Genomic DNA, 19,933 nt, shown 5'->3' on the forward strand with positions numbered 1-19,933 from the left:
AGTAATTTTAAATAGTTTTGAAGTAGAATTGTGAAATTCAGAGTTTGGAGAAAGGAAGAGGGTGGTCACAAGTAGAAAAGAGGAGACATGGCACTTACATTCAAAGAAAGATTGCCCTACCCCACCCCTCAAAGGCATGTGCAGAAGAGGGAGTGAGTACTTTTCCAGGGTGGATGATGAACTAAAGTGGGTGGGAAGTGAAAACCTTTGGAACAGAAGGGAGCAGTTCATAGGAAGCTTGGAAGCTTGTGTTAAAGAATTTGATTTGATTAAGGGCCGGGCACGGTGGCTTATGCCTATAATCCCAGCACTTTGGGAGGCTGAGGCAGGTGGATCACCTAAGGTCAGGAGTTCAAGACCAGCCTGGCCAACACGAAGTCTCTACTAAAAATACAAAAATTAGCTGGGCGTGGTGGCAGGCGGCTGTAATCCCGGCTACATGGGAGGCTGAGACAGGAGAGTTGCTTGAACCTGGGAGACAGAAGTTGCAGTGAGCTGAGATCATGCCACTGCACTCCAGCCTGGGCAACAGAGCAAGACTCTGTCTCAAAAAAAAAAAAAAAAGAATTTGATTTGATTTAAAAGGCTGTTGGATGAACAAGATACTCAAAGAAGATGTTCGTCACTGGGTAGGAGGCTATGGTTGAAATTAAGGCAGAGTGTGGACGGGCGTGAAGAGGTAAATCCATGATGCTAAGGAAGGAGACTTGAGTGAACTTAAGGCAGGAGGAAAAAGAAAGAGCAATGGAAAGTGGAGCTGCAGATCCCTCTCCTGTTCAAACTATGAGAGCTGGCTCAGGTCCCCTGCTATAGTGGGCCAGAAAAGCCTGGACTTCCACTGCTTTTTCCTGCAGAGCTGAGTCCCTCCAGGGCTGCCATGAGAGGCGGGGAGAGAGAGCACTAGACAGAGAAGACCAGAAGACCATTTGAGAATTCCTTTGGGTTTCCTTCGTGATTCCTTTTTCTTCTCATTCTGAATTGTTTTATTTTATTATGTAATATTTGGTATATGCAAAGGAATATATGACACCTTTGTGTGTATTACAAAACAAGCATATGAGAATCCGCACCTCTCCACCCAATTTTTCTTTGTGGTTTCTTTGCCAGTAAAAGAGTTCACTCATCTGTTGCTTAAAATATAGGATGCTTGAGTCACCAGCTTGCCATCCTGTGTCATTCAACACCTCCTCCAGACTCTTTGCAGGAAGGTGACCCAGAAACCCCTTGAAGGACATGATACCGTCCCTGTGCTCTGATGTGCCCCCTGGTGTTTGAGTGGAGTGATTTTTAGATAGCGGTTTGCCTGTTAAAACCTTCCCTTTGTTCCCTATATTATTGCTTGCATTTTAGGGCTTCTCAGTTGAAGGATGTGGTTGAAAGAGCCCAGTTCCTCAGCTGCTCCTCTGGGTGACTAGAGTGTGGGTAACTGATGTTTTAGGTCCTGGAGAAAGCAGTGATGATCACAAATAGTAGAATGGAGAAATGGTTATCTCATATTGATCTTCAGGTTTGTTACTAGTCTACATTTGGTTTTTTAAATAATTATTAGAAAAAAACATTGTGGGTGGGGAGATAGGATCATTATGATGAAACAGTTCTGTACATTCAATCAGGATACTTGTTGGGAATTAGATTTTGCATTTACCTCCCTCACTGGTGTGGTCCATCTCATTTTCAGTGGCCTACACACATCACACACCATGATTATTTCCATGTTCTTGTACTTGTTGGGCAGCTCTAATATGAAAGATAAAATGAACAAAAAGTACAAATGAAGAAAGTTTAGGTGACTATTCCTCTGATCTTGAGGATGAGGGTTTTTCTTAAGTGTTACACAGAAGCCATGTAATTTCACTATACAATGTAAAAATGGTGTATAGTCAGTTCTGCTATAGTTCATCATGTGCATTTCTAAAAATCATGCTATGCGAAATCATGCAATAAAAAACACGGAGTGGGCATGTTGGCTCATGCTTGTAATCAGGAGGCTAAGGTGGGAGGATCGCATGAGGCAGGGAGTTCAAGACCAGCCTGGGCAACAAAGCAAGACCCAGTCTCTCTTACAAATAAAAAGTAAAAATTATCTGGACATGGTGGTGTGTGCCTGTACTCCCAGCTACCCAAGAGGCTGCAGTGGAGGATCCCTTAAGCCCAGGAGGTAGAGGCCACAGTGAGCTATGATCACATCACTGCACTCCAGCCTGGGTGACAGAGTAAGACCCTGTCTCTAAAACAGAAACCCAGAACTTACTGTGAAATGGGGGTTAAGGATCACAACAATAAAAAATCTCATAGGTGACCAAAAAAAGGAAAAGATTTATTTTTTAAAAAAGATAGGGACCTGCCGGGCACAGTGGCTCACACCTGTAATCCCAGCACTTTGGAAGGCCGAGGCGGGTGGATCACGAGGTCAGGGGTTCGAGACCAGCCTGACCAACATGGTGAAACCCCGTCTCTACTGGGCGTGGTGGCGGGTGCCTGTAATCCCAGCTACTCAGGAGGCTGAGGCAGGAGAAGTGCTTGAACCCAGGAGGTGGAGGTTGCAGTGAGCCGAGATCCCGCCACTGCACTCCAGCCTGGGCGACAGAGCAAGACTCCGTCTCAAAAAAAAAAAAAAAGGGGGGGGGACCTAATAAAACAGTCACACAGTTTTATAGACCAGAAAAACTAAGAAATATATAAATACCACAATGAAAAGGCACTTTGGCTTGAAAAACACCTGAGGTTTGCTTGTGGGAAGTAAGTGTCATTAGGTTACAGCTTGGGAGTTATCAGGAAGTGGTGGAAGGAGGGCTGTCTGAAGTCCAATGGAAAGTTCTGACATCAATGTGATGAATGTGATTCATAACACGTGCAGTGACCTGATGAAGCTGGTAGATGTTTAAGGTGCCTGTGTATGTGTGTGCACATTTTGTGCATTCCTGCATGGCTCATTTCAGCCGAATATGGTTTTCTGCATTTCCTAGTGTTTCTCTCATGCATAAGCAAATGCAAAATTTATGTTATGCTCAGATTGTTTCTGGATGTATCTGATGCATTTGAACAAATTCACATTTTCAAAGTAAGAGTTAAAGCAAAAGTGTCAAAAAAAAAAAAAAACCCACTATGAATAATGTGTACTAGCTAATACTAAGTGCCAGGCATGGTGCCATAGATTCCACATGAGTTATCTCATCAATCCGTGAGTTAGCTGTAATTGTTAGCCACAATGTACAGTTGAGAAAAACTGCAGCTGAAAGAGGTAAAACTTGCCCCAGGTTCCAAGGCTAGGATATGGTGATTCTTTTTTTTTTTTTTTTTTTTTTTTTTTGAGACGGAGTCTCGCTCTGTCGCCCAGGCTGGAGTGCAGTGGCGCAGTCTCAGTGCAAGCTCCGCCTCCCAGGTTCTCGCCATTCTCCTGCCTCAACTGCCCAAGTAGCTGGGACTACAGGCGCCCGCCACCACACCCGGCTAATTTTTTATATTTTTAGTAGAGACGGGGTTTCACCGTGTTAGCCAGGATGGTCTCGATCTCCTGACCTCATGATCCGCCCGCCTCGGCCTCCCAAAGTGCTGGGATTACAGGTGTGAGCCACCGCGCCAGGCCGACATGGTGATTCTTAATTGCTATGTCATTCTTTTTTTCTGAACATATTAAAAGAGAAATAACAAAGTGGGGGAAGTACTTGCAGACATTTAAGAAGAATAAGTATCTATAATATCTGGAAGTTTTTTAAATCAGTGAAAAAAAAAAAAAAAGACAAAATAGCCTGATAGAAAAAATGGACAAAGGTCAAGAGCAGGCAATTTACAAAGGAAGAAATGCAAATGCTCAATAAAATTGGGACTTTAGAAAAAAAAAAGACTTTCAGCCTCAGTTAGTACTCAGTCATGCAAGACAAAACAATTCCATGTCGGTTTTTTCCACTATCGGATTGACAGAAATGCCTGTGAGGAAACACTAGCAGGAGCATAGATTTTTGAAACCTTTCCAAAGCATGTATAGTGGTCCTTTGACCCAGCCATCTAACTTCTAGGAATTTATCCTAAGAAAATAGAGAAGTGGGGGAACAAAAGAGTTGTTAATAATGCCGAATAACTTGCTGGGTGTGGTGGCACACGCCTGTAATCCCAGCACTTTGGGAGGCCAAGTCAAGAGGATCGCTTGAGCCCAGGAGTTTGAGACCAGCTTAGACAACATAGGGAGACTCTGTCTCCACAAAAAAAAGATTTCTTTAAAGTTAGCCAGGTTTGGTGATGCATGCTTGTAGTCCCAGCTACTCAGGAGTCTGAGGTGGGAGGATTGCTTAAGCACAGGAGGTAGAGGCTGCATTGAGCCCCACCACTGCCTTCCAGCCTGGGCAAGAGAGCAAGACCCTGTCTCAAAAAAATTTAAAAAAAGATAAGGCTGAAAAATTTAAAGCAATTTTTCATCATTAAGTTAAACAAATTTTAATACACTGGTACAGTACAATGGCACACAGAATGATACTGTGGGACTCTGAAAAGGATGATGTTACGTCTGTAATGGTTGACACTGAATGTTCTTCATATTTATTAACCAAAGGGAACAGGGTGCAAAGTAGCATGTTCAGTGTGATCTCATTTTTGTAAAACAATTTGCATGCATGTGCATGCTTAAGTGTGCAAGCAAGCCTTGTAGAGGAAGAAATCTGGAAGGGCACACATTAAAACATTGACAATGGGCCGGGCGCTGTGGCTCACGCCTGTAATCCCAGCACTTTGGGAGGCCGAGGCAGGCGGATCACAAGGTCAGCAGTTCGAGACGAGCCTGTCCATTGTGGTGAAACCCCCTCTCTACTAAAAATACAAAAATTAGCTGGGCATGGTGGCACGCACCTGTAATCCCACCTACTCAGTGGGATTACACCGGGAGGCTGAGGCAGGAGAATTGCTTGAACCTGGGATGTGGAGGTTGTGGTGAGCTAAGATTACGCCACTGCACTCCAGCCTGGGCAACTGAGTAAGACTCCATTTAAAAAAAAAAAAAATTGACAATGGATGACTCAAGAATAGTGGAACTGCTGGATGATTTTTATTTTTGTTCTTTTCATTTATATGCTTTCTAAATTTTTCTTTAGTGAATATATTACTTTTATGATTTTAACAAATTATTAAAAACAGGCCAGGCGCAGTGGCTCACACCTGTAATCCTAGCACTTTGAGAGGCCGAGGTAGGCGGATCATCTGAGGTCGGGAGTTCGAGACCAGCCTGGCCAACATGGTGAAACCCTGTCTCTACTAAAAATACAAAAATTAGCAGGGCGTGGTGGTGTGTGCCTGTAGCCCCAGCTACTTGGGAGGCTGAGGCAGAAGAATCACTTGAACCCAGGAGGTGGAGGTTGCAGTGAGCCGAGATTGCACCACTGCACGCCTGGGCAACAGAGCGAGACTTTGTCTCAAAACAAAAAATTATTAAAAACATTGTCTAACACAAGGTGCATAATAAATACAAAATATAAGAATAAATGACCTTTGTAAACTAGGTTTCCCAGCCCCTAATAGGGCTGGGTAACAAATACCTATTAAAGGATTATTGACTGAATCTGTAATTTGGAGAAACTGTAACCCTATTTGGAGGCTTCACATTCTTTATTCTTGACCAGAATTAATTTAGCCAGATTTCAGGTTACCTCATTCTCAGGTAGATGCTGAAGGCTGAGCTGAGCAAAGTGATATTTATGTTACCTCCAAGCCACAAGCTCCATAAAGTTCATGTGAACTCGGGGTCTCTTTGTGAGTCATGGGGCTGCTTGCAATGCACGGATGATAACAGGAACCTCTAATTTTGGTTATTTGCTTTTAGAGACCAGAACCCAGATACAGTTTCCTGGGGCCTCACCTGCTTTGTTAAGCAACTTAGCTATAAGTTTACAAAGCAGCTAAAAACAGGAGCAGGGGAGTGAGATGAGCTTGAGCGTGCCAGCCTAGCTCGTGGGAGGCCTGTCTCTGGCCCTGAGCTCTGTGGCCTGCCGTAGGAACTGGAGCTTCATTTTCAAAGCTCCATAAAACTTGTGCCTTCTCCGGGGCCTCCCTTTTCTGAGTTTCATGACTCTCTGTGGAAATGAGAGCCTGTGTAATCACAGAATGTGAATGATCAGAGCAGGGAACAGTGAGGAGCCATTAGGATGTTCCCATGGGTGTAGCTCAGAGTTACAAAGCACAACTACACCCTGGTTCTCCAGGCCTCCTCTTTCCTGGCACCGCAGACCAGATGGGGTCCTGGAGAGGCTCTGCGTGCCCTGCTGGAGCTTCCCATCACTCCTTTCTGCAGATGTTCATCTTAACAGCCCCTCTGTGCCACTCAGCCCAGTACCCGGCTGCCTGGCTGACTGGAGATGGCTCCACTGGAGCTTTTTGTGTGTGGGTTGAAAGGGATTTTTTTATTTTAATTTAAGTAGTCTCATTCCATCTGCCTACACACTCTTACGCTTCGTGAACTAAGCTTTGTGACCTTTGTAGGTTACTTCACCACACCAGCCCATATCTGCCCCACAAAAGGGTTTCAAGAGTACTTGACAAAATGAGATCAGTGCACCCACATGCCTGTGTAGTGGGTGCTCTGGAAGTATCACTAACAGTGACCTGCATAAGGGTCTGCCCTTCACCAAGCACTTTGGATAAATTATCTTATTAATCCTCAGGGCAAAGAGGCCAAGTGTGTATTTTCAAAGCAGCCTTTTGTAGTGAGGAAACCAAGGCGTGAAGAGAAGTATCTTGCCCACACTCACACCACTGATTAGGTGGGCCTCCAGAGACTCACACCTAGGCCTGACTACCACCAAAGCCTGTGCGCATCTATGAGGCCACCCTGGCCTTCTGCCCTCCTTAGCTCTCCATGGATGGAAACTGTCGGCCAGTGTGTGATATTTTTCTGGCTCTGTGTTACAGCCCTCTGTGTTGATTTCTTACAGAGTTGGGATTTTGGGGGAATTCTAAAAGGTTCAACAAATTCTTAGATTTCTCTTAGTCATTTTCTTAAAGCATTTTATAATCTTGTACTTGGAGTGTATCAGCACTAAATTATGTTTTGTTTAAATGTACTGAATTTGAGGACATTTCTCAGTTTAATCATGTCAAGGAATTGGAATTGGTTAGTACAAGTTGCAATATCTGTAGCAATCTGCCCATTTCTCCCTCGCACAAGGCTGAGTGAGGACAGAGCTTAGTGTCAAGGTGTTGGTAAATAATACCACTATGTAGGAATGTAGTCTGGTGAGATGCTGTTTTTCCCAGCAGGTTTAACTGACTGAATACTTAAGGTGCCCAGATTGAAATGCAAAGCTCCAGTTATCCCATATGGAGACCACACTAGAAAGCCCCAGCAGCTTTATATATTTACATTTATTTATTTATTTATTTATTTATTTATTTATTTATTTATTTATTTATTTTTTGGGACGGAGTCTTGCTCTGTTCCCTAGGCTGGAGTACAGTGACGCAGTCATCTCGGCTTACTGCAACCTCTGCCTCCTGGGTTCAAGCGATTCTCCTGCCTCAGCCTCCCGAGTAGCTGGGATTACAGGCACCCACCACCATGCCTGGCTAATTTTTGTAGTAGAGAGGAGGTTTCACTGTGTTTGTCAGGCTGGTCTCGAACTCCTGACTTCAGGTGATCCACCTGCCTTGGCCTCCCAAAGTGCTGGGATTACAAGCATAAGCCACCACCCCTGGCCTATTTACATTTAATTATGATTTATTTTTCCTATCCTTCTGCAAGCTTATATATATATATATATATATATAAAATATCAAAATATATATATATATATATATATTTTTTTTTTTTTTTGAGACTAAGTCTCGCTCTGTTGCCCAGGCTGGAGTGCAGTGGCACGATCTCTGCTCACTGCAAGCTCTGCCTCCCGGGTTCACTCCATTCTCCTGACTCAGCCTCCCGAGTAGCTGGGACTACAGGCGCCCACCACCACGCCCAGCTAATTTTTTGTATTTTTAGTAGAGACGGGGTTTCACCGTGTTAGCCAGGATGGTCTTGATCTCCTGACCTTGTGATCCGCACGCCTTGGCCTCCCAAAGTGCTGAGATTATAGGCGTGAGTCACCGCGCCCGGCCCAAAAAATCTTTGTGTTTTTTTGTTTGTTTGTTTTGTGTTCAGAGAAGGGATCTGGCTAGGTGCCCTGGCTCATGCCTGTAGTCCCAGCACTTTGGGAGGCCAAACCGAGAGGTTGCTTTTCAGGAGTTTGAGACCAGCCTGGGCAACATGGTGAAATGTCGTCTCTACAGAAAATACAAAAATTAGCTGGGCATGATTGGCGCACACCTGTGGTCCCAGCTACTCATGAGGCTGATGTGAGAGGATCGCTTGAGCCTGGGAGGCGGAGGCTGCAGTGAGCTGAAATTGCAACACTGCACTCCAACCTGGGTGACAGAGCAATACCCTATCTCAAAAAAAAGAGAGACAGAGTCTCGCTGTGTTGCCCAGGCTGTTCTCAAACTCCTGACCTCAAGTGACCCTCCCACCTTGGCCTCACAATGCACTGGGATTACAGGCATGAGCCACCACAACCGGTCTCAGCAGCTTTCTGTTTGTCAGATATACAAATATACCCCAGGCTCCAGGCCCCCACACCCCCCAAAACACACACACACACACACACACACAGCATCAGAGACCTGAGAAGGACATCTTGGTGGAGGTTTGGGGGAATGGAGATGGTGCCTTTTTTTTTTTTATAGTGGTGGGGTGGTGGTTTTTGTTGTTTTGGTGTCTAAATCAGAGCATCATATGGCCTTGAAGGTTTGGAAAGGAGGGGCCATAGTTCAAGAACAAGCAGTAGCTTCTTGGGAACATATTGGAGAGAGAAAAGAGAAAAGAATATGGACAATGTAGAGAATTGTAGGTCTGAAACTATCTGGGACAAAGCTGAGGCTCCTGACTTCTATAGGGACCAGTCATATGAAAAAGAAGGGAGTCATGAGAGATGAGGGGGTAGTTGTGGGTTAAGTTGGGTTTTGGAAAGCCTTTGGGAAGATTGACCAGGGAAGAGGCCCTGGAAGTAGGCTTCAGACCCTTTGGGCTGGGAATTTAAGAGTCCCAGCTACTTGGAACATGATCTAGAAAGGGAAGCGTGGTCTCCAGGTGGACAAATCCCTTTGGACCCAAGACTCCTTGCCCAGAGAAAAAGGGCACAACCAGACAAGGGCTAGCATGGGCCCTGGGAAGCACGGAGTTCAGGGTAGGGCAGGCTTGCTGTGTCCTGGCCTGGCAACATACCTGCACTGTGTTGTGGTAGAAGAACACAAAGCTGGGAGGCAGAGAACTGGTTCTAATCCTAGCTGTACCCTGACAAGCTGTGTGACCTTGGCCAAGTTACTTTCCTCTCCTGGACTTCATATATGGTTTTTCCATTCTTTGCATCCCTGAAGCTCCATGACTTAGGGGCCATCAACTTGGTTGTCCCTGAGTGTTTCCAAGAATACCAACAGTGCCCAGGGTTTTACTCAGCTTGGAGAGGAGGCCTAGAGCCTCCCTGTGGTGAGGAGGAAAGGGGTTAGAGCAAGTTTGGGTCTGCAGTGCTAGGATTAGAGGTGGCCTCACAAGCCAAAACCGCTATACTCACAGCCTTAGGACAGTGACTCCCTACTCGCTGCCTCAGTGTTTCCAGCTGTAAAAAAGGACCCTTGGTACCTTCGACAGAACAGCACCCATCTAGTACAAAGGTAGTTCCTTTTATGATCAAAACAATCAGGAAAATGAGAGAGGCTGGGCACGGTGGCTCACACCTGTAATCCCAGCACTTTGGGAGGCTGAGGTGGGTGGATCACCTAAGGTCATGAGTTCGAGACCCGCCTATCAATATGGTGAAACCCTGTCTCTACTAAAATTACAAAAATTAGCCAGGCATGGTGCCGTGCACCTGTAGTCCCAGCTACTCGGGAGGCTGAGGCGGGAGAATCGCTTGAACCCGGGAGGCAGAGGTTGCAGTAAGACAAGATCGCGCCACTGCACTCCATCCAGCGTGGGCGATAGAGGAAGATTCCGTCTCAAAAAAAAAAGAAAGAAAATGAGAGAAAGGGCCTGGAGGTGAGTGTGAGGAGGGAAAAGAACATCAAACAGATAAAGTCCTGTCCTGTTGTCCTGGGACCTTGGGCAGCCATCTTGGCCCAGATGATCCCCACAAGAAAGAGGTAAGGGTTTCCTGACCCATTTCTGCCACGGTCTTAGGAAAGTCATTGGGTTTTCATGCCTTAGTTTCTTAAGCAAGTTTGAAAGTTAACTTTTTGGATAGCAATAAAATTACTCCTTTTCTTTTGTTCACAGAGATGCTGCAATTTGTCAGTAATCAAGTGGGAGAGTTCCCTGACTTGTTTTCAGAACAGCTGTGTAGCTCCTTTCCTGGCAGTGGTGGTACTGGTAGCAGCAGCGGCAGCAGTGGCGGCAGCAGCAGCAGCAGCAGCAGCAGCAGCAATGGCAGGGGCAGCAGCAGCGGAGCTGTGGACCCTTCAGTGCAACGGTCATTCACCCAGGTCACATTACCTTCCTTCTCTCCCTCGGCGGCCTCCCCACAGGCTCCAACCCTGCAGGTCAAGGTTTCTCCCACCTCAGTTCCCACCACACCCAGGGCAACTCCTATTCTTCAGCCCCGCCCCCAGCCCCAGCCTCAACCTCAAGCTCAGCTGCAACAACAGACGGTAATGATCACGCCAACATTCAGCACCGCTCCGCAGACGAGGATCATCCAGCAGCCTTTGATATACCAGAATGCAGCTACTAGTTTTCAAGGTGATTCAGAAGTCAGAATGGTAGTGGTTGGTTGGTTCCAATGTTTATGTGCCAGTTTGCAGACACTGTAAATATTTCTGTCCTCTTCAGGAATGGCAGGTATATCAATATGGTCCTGTCTGAATGAGTTTCTGGTAACTGGCGATAAGAACTGGTACAGGAGCATGTCACATTCTGCAGCTTCAAATACCTTAATATCTATTGTGCCTAATTCAAAAATACTTGGTTAAAAAATCCAGCAAGCGGCCGGGCGCGGTGGCTCACGCCTGTAATCCCAGCACTTTGGGAGGCCAAGGTGGGCAGATCACGAGGTCAGGAGATTGAGACCATCCTGGCTAACTCAGTGAAACACCATCTCTACTAAAAAATAGAAAAAATTAGCCGGGCATGGTGGCAGGCGCCTGTAGTCCCAGCTACTCAGGAGGCTGAGGCAGGAGAATGGCGTGAACCCGGGAGGCAGAGCTTGCAGTGAGCAGAGATCGTGCCACTGCACTCCAGCCTGGGCAACAGAGCGAGACTCCCATCTTAAAAAGAAAAAAAAAATCCAGCAAGCATAGTAGACACAGGGCCATTCTGATAACTAGTGGTGGAGACTTGAATAAGGCTTGAAATTGGCTAGGCGGCAGCCAGATCTCAGCTGCCACAGTTGAGAACTATTCATTCAGCAAACATCTGAGCATCTACTATGGTGATGAATATGACTTTTAATATAGGTGCAGCAGCTTCAAGTAGCAAGCCTCATGCTGGGCCCTTAGTATGTGTTGAGGGAATGGATGACTGAAAGGGGCTTGTTCTTTCTGTGATGTGCTGCATCCCAGTGCCTTTTCATCATATTTCCCTCTGACTCTGTGGGGAGCCCAGGGTAAGATTAGTATTGCTTTGAATTTCAAAGAATCTTACAGTTCTTCAATGGAGTTCAAGAATTGGGACAGGTGGGGGAATGTAAAGGCAAAAAGCTGAGACAGCCCTCCCAAAGTGCACTTTCCATCCAGAAAGGATGGAAGAAAATGAAGCCCCAGGGAGTTGTTGATTCTCAACATCTGTTAACTCCCTTGCTGGGTGCAGTCATTTGCTGATTAGCTTCCCTTTCCTCCACCCTGGCACCCAGAGTAATAAAACAATTTGTACTCGTTCCCTCAGAAATTGATGCAGCCCTTATGGGATGTTCTTGTTGTCTAAGCCACCTTGTAAATGGCTGTGCACATCATCTTCAGCAGCAGGTGGGGAGTTGGAATCATTATGAGATACTCCATCCTCAGGTTTCTGCTGCAGCTGCAGTGACAGAATGCATTCCTCATCTCTGTGCCTTTTTTCTCCTCTTCTCCCAAGTCCTTCAGCCTCAAGTCCAAAGCCTGGTGACATCCTCCCAAGTACAGCCGGTCACCATTCAGCAGCAGGTGCAGACAGTACAGGCCCAGCGGGTGCTGACACAAACGGCCAATGGCACGCTGCAGACCCTTGCCCCGGCTACGGTGCAGACAGTTGCTGCGCCACAGGTGCAGCAGGTCCCGGTAAGTGGCTGGAAAGGATTCAGGGAGGCACTGGTTGGGGCTGTTAACTGGTCCTTGGTTGAAGATGTGGTCTACATACTAAGAAGGACCAACCAGAGTGTAAACAAAGCAGCTTGTAGGGCGCCAGGATGCACCTGTAAGCAGCGTATAGCGACCTGGCTGAGTCCATATCTGTAGATAGACACTGGCACTCAGGAAAGGCTGGTGCAGTCACTTACGTACACATGTAATGGGCACAAAACTGGAAAGAAATGTGCTAAATTGGTATTTCCCAGATAATTTTCTTTTTCATAGTTTTGTGTTGTGTTTTTTTGTTGTTGTTGTTGTTTTGAGACGGAGTCTCATTCTGTTGCCCAAGCTGGAGTGGAGTGGTGTGGTCTCAGCTCGCTGTAACCTCCGCCTCCCGGGTTCAAGCAGTTCTGCTGCTTCAGCCTCCCGAGTAGCTGGGACTACAGGCATGTGCCACCACACCCGGCTAATTTTTATATTTTTAGTAGAGACGGGGTTTTACTATGTTGGCCAGGCTGGCTTGAACTTCTGACCTCGTGATCCACCTGCCTCGGCCTCCCAAAGTGCTGGGATTACAGACGTGAGCCACCGCCCTTGGCTTTCATAGTTTTCTGTTCTCCATATTTTCTGCTGTGGATCCTGAACATATATTGGGTTGGGGGGAGGGGGAGCATGTATTTTTTTTTTTTAATTTTTTTTTTTTTGAGACAGTTTTGCTCTTGTTGCCCAGGTTGGAGTGCAGTGGCGTGATCTTGGCTCCCTGCAACCCCTGCCTACCAGGTTCAAGCGATTCTCCTGCCTCAGCCTCCCAAGTAGCTGGGATTACAAGCACCTGCCACTGCACCCGGCTAGTTTTTTGTATTTTTAGTAGAGACGGGGTTTCTCCAGGTTGGCCAGGCTGGTTTTGAACACCTGGCCTCAAACAGTGCATCGATCTCGGCCTCCCAAAGTGCTGGGACTACAGGTGTGAGCCACTGTGCCCAGCTGGGGGACGTGTATTATTTTTATAATCGCAAAAAACGTCTTTATGTTCTATATCATCGTGGACCATATCTTCTTTTTTCTTTTTTTTTTTGAGACAGAGTCTTGCTCTGTCGCCCAGGCTGGAGTGCAGTGGCACGATCTCAGCTCACTGTGCAACCTCAGCCTCCTGGGTTCAAGCAATTCTCCTGCCTCGGCCTCCCGAGTAGCTGGGATTCCAGGCACGTGCCATCACGCCCAGCTAATTTTTGTATTTTTAGTAGAGACAGGGTTTCACCATGTTGGTCAGGCTGGTCTCAAACTCCTGACCTCATGATCCACCTGCCTTGGTCTCCCAAAGTGCTGGGATTACAGGCATGAGCCACCACATCTGGCCTATATTTTCTTACTAACAAAGTAATTTATCTTAAAAAAATCAGGTTTATTATTTTTGCTTCTCAGCCATGTGTCTGGCTTTCCTGAGTCTTTTCTCTCCTCTCTGCCATCCACCCTACCCATCTCTGCTCTGCTCCTGCTGGGCCACTGGCACCACCCTCTGGAAAGTCTTTCAACCTAAAAACCCATGACCTGGCTGAGCACCATGGCTCACGCCTGTAATCTCAGCACTTTGGGAGGCTGAGGCAGGTGGATTTCTTGAACCCAGGAGTTCAGGACCAGCCTGGGCAACATGGTGAAACCCTGTCTCTACAAAAAAATACAAACAATTAGCCAGGCATGGTGGCACACACCTGTAGTCCCAGCTACTCAGGAGGCTGAGGCAGCAGGATCACTTGAGCCCGGGAGGTCAAGGCTGCAGTGAGCTGAGATTGCACCACTGCACTCCAGCCTGGGCAACAGAGAGCAACCCTGTCTCAGCAAAAAAAAAAAAAAAAAGCCAGGACCCTCATTAGCTAGCCCCTCTTTCTCCACCTGAACCCAGTATTCAGGCTGTACAAAATAGCCGGCTTTTGAAATGGCCTCTATGAAATTTCCTGTTCATTTTTTTATTCTCAATTTCATAAAAATTATATCATTTCTCATTCTTTCTTGGAAGGTCTATGCAGTAAGAAAGGAATGCATAACAGAAGGATAATGCTATCATCCTTTTACTTTTCTTCCTTCTTCATCCAGGTCCTGGTCCAGCCTCAGATCATCAAGACAGATTCCCTTGTTTTGACCACACTGAAGACAGATGGCAGCCCTGTTATGGCTGCGGTCCAGAACCCGGCCCTCACCGCCCTCACCACCCCTATCCAGACGGCTGCCCTTCAAGTACCAGTAAGAGCTGCCTTCTCCCCCACCCTCCTCCCTCCCCCTTTATTCCTGGAGGTGTTAGTCTTCAGAGATGTTAAATCTCTATATGCTGAGTAGGTATGGGAGGGTCTATAGCACAAATCAGTCAAATTGTAAATGTCACCCCTCTTAGTTGTTTTTTCGCTCGAAAAAGTATTAGCAGTGTGTGTTCGATGTGGGAGTACTGGAGTCTACAAGGAGGTAGAAAAGAATAGCAGAAGGACCCTCTATTCTTGGCTAATAGCTCTACACAAGACCATTCACCTCTTAGATCCTGCTGATGACTTCTGAAGGACCCTAGGGCCACCAGGCAGGGAAGGGCTCCAAGGTGAAGAACATGGAAGGTACCCCATCCTTCAGTTGTAGGTTCTTAGCCACTTTCAGCATCCTATAGCATGAGAATCTGATAGAGTAAATGGTGATTAAAATTTAGAAGCACTAGCTTTATTCATAAAAGCCAAGAACTGGAAGCAACTCAAATGTCCATCCACAGGAAAATAAGCACATTGTGATATATTCATACAATGAAATTATGCCTAGCAATTAAAAAAAAGAACTGCTGACAGGCACGGTGGCTCATGCCTGTAATCTCAGCACTTTGGGAGGCCAAGAAGGGTGGATCACCTGAGGTCAGGAGTTTGAGACCAGCCTGGCCAACATGGTGAAACCCCATCTCTACTAAAAATATAAAAATTAGCCGGGTATGGTGGTGCATGCCTGTAATCCCAGCTACTCAGGAGGCTGAGGCAGGAGAATTGCTTGAACCTGAGAGGTGGAAGTTGCAGTGAGCCGAGATCGCACCACTGCACTCCAGCCTGGATGACAGAACGAGACTGACTCTCAAAAAAAAAAAAAAAAAGCTACTGATGCATGAAACAACATGGGGCTGTCCCTCAGAAATAGTGTGTCAAGCCGCCGGGCGCGGTGGCTCACACCTGTAATCCCAGCACTTTGGGAGGCCGAGGTGGGTGGATCATGAGGTCAGGAGATCGAGACCATCCTGGCTACCATGGTGAAACCGCGTCTCTGCTAAAAATACAAAAAATTAGCAGGGCACCTGTAGTCCTAGCTACTCGGGAGGCCGAGGTAGGAGAATGTCGTGAACCTGGGAGGTGGAGCTTGCAGTGAGCCAAGATTGCGCCACTGCACTCCAGCCTGGGCGACAGAGCAAATCTCCGTCTCAAAAAAAAAAAAAAAAAAAAAAAGGAATAGTGTGTCAAGCCAAAGGAGTTCATGCTAATGAGTCCATTTATATGAAGTTCAAAAAGAGGCAAAATGAAGCTATGGTGCTGGAATTCAGAGCGGTGGTGACAAGGAGGGGAGGGGCATGCGGGGACTTTCTGAGCTGGTAGAAATGGGCTATATCTTGGTTTGGGTGGCTATATACATTGGGTACATATGTAAAATTCATCAAGCTATAAACAAGATTTGTCGTTTTTATTGTGCATGACGTACTTTTTGGCAACTAATGAAATTGGGCACCTTTTTATTTATTTATTGGCTGATTAGATATTGAGGCCATTATTTAAGAAATTAAACTAAAATTGGTCCGGGCCCAGTGGCTCACGCCTGTATTCCCAGCATTTTGGGAGGCTGAGGTGGGCAGATCACCTGAGGTCAGTAGTTTGAGATCAGCCTGGCCAACATGATGAAATCCCTTCTCTACTAAAAATACAAAAATGAGCCAGGTGTGGTGGCGGGTGCCTGTAATCCCAGCTACTCAGGAGGCTGAGGCAGGAGAATCACTTGAACCAGGGGGGTGCAGGTTGTAGTAAGCTGTGATCACGCCACTGCACTCCAGCTTTTGGGCAACAGAGTGAGACTTTGTCTCAAAAAAAAAAAAAAAAAAAAAAAAAAACAGGACGTGGTGGCTCACGCCTGTAATCCCAGCACTTTGGGAGGCCAAGGCGGGTGGGTCACCTGAGGTCAGCAGTTTGAGACCAGCCTGACCAACATGGAGAAACCCCGTCTCTACTAAAAATACAAAATTAGCCAGGCATGGTGGCGCATGCCTGTAATCCCAGCTACTCGGGAGGCTGAGGCAGCAGAATCACTTGAAGCCGGGAGGCAGAGTTTGTGGTGAGCCGAGATCGCACCATTGCATTCCAGCCTGGGCAACAAGAGCGAAACTCCGTCTCAAATAAAATAAAATAAAATAAAATAAAGTTAGAAAAAATAAGAGGAGAAAACAGAGATGAAGAATAAAAAGGGGAGACCTCCATGGTTGGCCTATTTACTTAATCAAATGGCTCTTATTGAGAGTGTCACTTCTGCCCTTGAGCTTTTTGATGGCAAAATTGTATAAAGAAATGCAGTAATTTGCTTAATTGTCATTTGAGAGGAAAAAATGTGTCATACACTAGGAGAAAGTTTTCTCTGGTGCCAACTCGTGGTTCACCGTGTACAACTTTAGAAGTGGTTAACAGTTTGACAGCAAAGCAGAAATCATATGACTTGTTTCTGGCATACGTAGATCAAAACTTAAAACATATTTAGCCATGTTAATCCTCTTGTGGTGTAGTTTATCAGCAGTGATTCTTGAAGGGAGGTAGTAACCAAGGTTCCGTGGCTCCTGAGACTTCTTGGGGCCTGATTTGATTAACCCAGGAAGAGTCTCAGACCTCATGAAGTACTGCCAGGTCTGGCAACACTTGGCCAAAGCGGGCAGGTCTGTGTTGAGGTTGCTTTATGCAGACTAACAAAGGGATCACTCTGCTGTGTACCTGTCCCTATTCTAGACCCTGGTGGGCAGCAGTGGGACCATTCTGACCACAATGCCTGTAATGATGGGGCAAGAGAAAGTGCCCATTAAGCAGGTACCTGGGGGAGTCAAGCAGCTTGAGCCCCCCAAAGAAGGAGAAAGGCGGACAACCCATAATATCATTGAGAAACGATATCGCTCCTCCATCAATGACAAAATCATCGAATTGAAAGACCTGGTCATGGGGACAGACGCCAAGGTGGGTGCCAAGCAAAATTGTGTTTTATGTTCCACCATCTCCCCTCTACCTGTTTTTGCCTCAGGAGCCTAGAGAAGTCCCAGGCTGAAGGTAAGTGAATACAAGACCGAGTTAGAGGTGCTTTTTTATTAAAGCATCTTGGTGTCATGTCAAGATTATAAAATATTAAAAAACATAAGGGACTGGTGAGGGTTGATAAGGCAGTGACCTGCTGAGACCTTTGACTCCTTCGGCTATGCTCTGCAGTGATGCGGACTCCACTGTCAGAGGCAGAGAAAGACGCCTGCCACTCAGTAGTTCCAGATACAGGACTGTGTGTACCTTGGAGTCAGCTGATGGCATAGTTTTAGCTGTGTTTAGGGGTTACCTTTTAGGAAAAAGAAAGAAAAAAGAGGTTGAGTCTTTGACCAGCAACAAATAGAGGAAATTGATGTTCCAAATGTTTCTGGTGTTTCAGTGAATGTGTCTTCTAGAAAGTAGGAGATTTTATTTTTAAAACCTATCTATGTTTAAACCCTAGTTTGAAAGAAAATTTCATTTTCCTTGCCTACAAATCTGAAAGGTGTACATCCTAAGTAAAAATCTATGCCTTAAGATAACTGTCCAGGCTAGGCACTGTGGCTTACGCCTGTAATCCCAGCACTTTGGGAGGCTGAGGCGGGTGGATCACGAGGCCAGGAGTTCAAGACCAGCCTGGCCAACATGGTGAAAACCCGTCTCTACTAAAAATACAAAAAATTAGCCGGGCGTGCTGGCAGGTGCCTGTAATCCCAGCTACTTGGAAGGCTGAGGCAGGAGAATTGTTTGAACCTGGGAGGCAGAGGTTGCAGTGATCTGCGCCATTGCACTCCAGCCTGGGCAACAAGAGTGAAACTCTGTCTTGGAAAAAAGAAAAAAAAAAAAGATAACTGTCCAACAATGCTGTGGTTGTTTTTTTCATTTGTTTTCCTTAAAGTTTGTTATGGTGCTAGGATTATTATAAGAAGTGGGAACAATAGCTAATATTTATTGAGTGTCAACTATTTGCCAGGCTCAGGGCTAAGCCCTTTACACTCATTATCTCATTTAGCCCTGCTGCAAGCCTGTGATTCACGTGCTTTCATTATCTCTGTGCTAATGAGGAGGAAAGTGAGGTTCAGAGGTATGGAGTAACTTCTCCCGAGTGGCACAGCTAATCACTGGGAGGACCAGCATCTGAACTTGGTTTCTCCTCTCACAGAGCCATGCTGTCATCCCAAGTGCTAGGGCTCTGCTCTTTTCACACTGTAGCCTGCACTGGTCTCACTGTGTTTTCACTCATCTTCCTACCCAGATGCACAAGTCTGGCGTTCTGAGGAAGGCCATTGATTACATCAAATACTTGCAGCAGGTCAATCATAAACTGCGCCAGGAGAACATGGTGCTGAAGCTGGCAAATCAAAAGAACAGTAAGTGTGCTGAGAAAAGGCTTGTTAGCCCTGGCCCAGGTGGGGCTTTGTAAAAGCAGATCATTTTTACCAGGTGGGGTTTTCTTTGCAGAGCTTCTAAAGGGCATCGACCTAGGCAGTCTGGTGGACAATGAGGTGGACCTGAAGATCGAGGACTTTAATCAGAATGTCCTTCTGATGTCCCCCCCAGCCTCTGACTCAGGGTCCCAGGCTGGCTTCTCTCCCTACTCCATTGACTCTGAGCCAGGAAGCCCTCTGTTGGATGATGCAAAGGTACAGACATTTGAAATCTCCTGATCCCTGGAATCTTTCCCATTTCCCCTAAGAAGATAGCTGGGAGGTCACAGTTAGGAGGCCAGGCCGCATGTTCAGAGGGCCTAGCCTGGAGAAAAACAGGAATTCTGTGAAATTAGCCAGGTCCTGGAGAATAAAGAAAGAAAAAACTGACTCCGGGGGGAAACAGTCCGTCAGGTTTAACTGGTCCTTGCTGATAGGCCCCGTCAGAGAGGAATGAGTGCCAGATCCAGAACGAGAATGCGGAGTAGCTGTTGTGGGGGCGTTGGGAGCTGCTGGAGGCACCTCATTGCTTCACTCTGCCTTTAATGGGCCTGGCAAGACCACTTTGGGAGGCTGATCAGTTGGTTTAGGATGAGGCTGCCTCTGGGTCCTCTTTTCAGAAATGATTACAATTTGCAGTCTAACAGATAACGTTTTACCTTTGGGCCTTTAATCGTCAAAGCCCCTGGCAATGGTAGTTTAATGGAATTACTTAAGAGACGCTCTGAGCCTAATGATCTTCCTGGGAACCTGTAGAGACCACTGGGTTTTGTACTGTATTTTGACTTCGGCAGTTTCTGACTCTGAAAGCACAAAGTTCCCTCCTAGTGTTTGTTTCTGACTAAGCTGTTTATTGTATCATATACTTAATTTTACTAAGGAAGCTCCATTTTTGAAATATTCTTATAAATGTGGTTCTGTTTGGCAACAACAGGCTGTTTGACATATAAATGGAATTAGCTGGGCTTCTGA

At 46.2% G+C, this 19,933-nt stretch overlaps 1 protein-coding gene across 1 annotated transcript in view; it reads left to right on the forward strand.

Moving 5' to 3' along the window:
- The window catches only part of SREBF2 (sterol regulatory element binding transcription factor 2), a 79,313-nt gene that overhangs the window by 28,893 nt on the left and 30,487 nt on the right, over positions 1-19,933 (forward strand). Inside the window, exons 2-7 of the mRNA XM_003814637.5 lie at positions 10,283-10,744; positions 12,074-12,255; positions 14,356-14,502; positions 17,256-17,477; positions 18,790-18,904; positions 18,996-19,177. Coding sequence (XP_003814685.3) covers positions 10,283-10,744; positions 12,074-12,255; positions 14,356-14,502; positions 17,256-17,477; positions 18,790-18,904; positions 18,996-19,177 — 1,310 coding nt within the window. The remainder of the gene's footprint in view (positions 1-10,282; positions 10,745-12,073; positions 12,256-14,355; positions 14,503-17,255; positions 17,478-18,789; positions 18,905-18,995; positions 19,178-19,933) is intronic.

Source organism: Pan paniscus, chromosome 23 (genome assembly GCF_029289425.2).
Source record: "Pan paniscus chromosome 23, NHGRI_mPanPan1-v2.0_pri, whole genome shotgun sequence".
NCBI classification, from domain to species: Eukaryota; Metazoa; Chordata; class Mammalia; order Primates; family Hominidae; genus Pan; species Pan paniscus.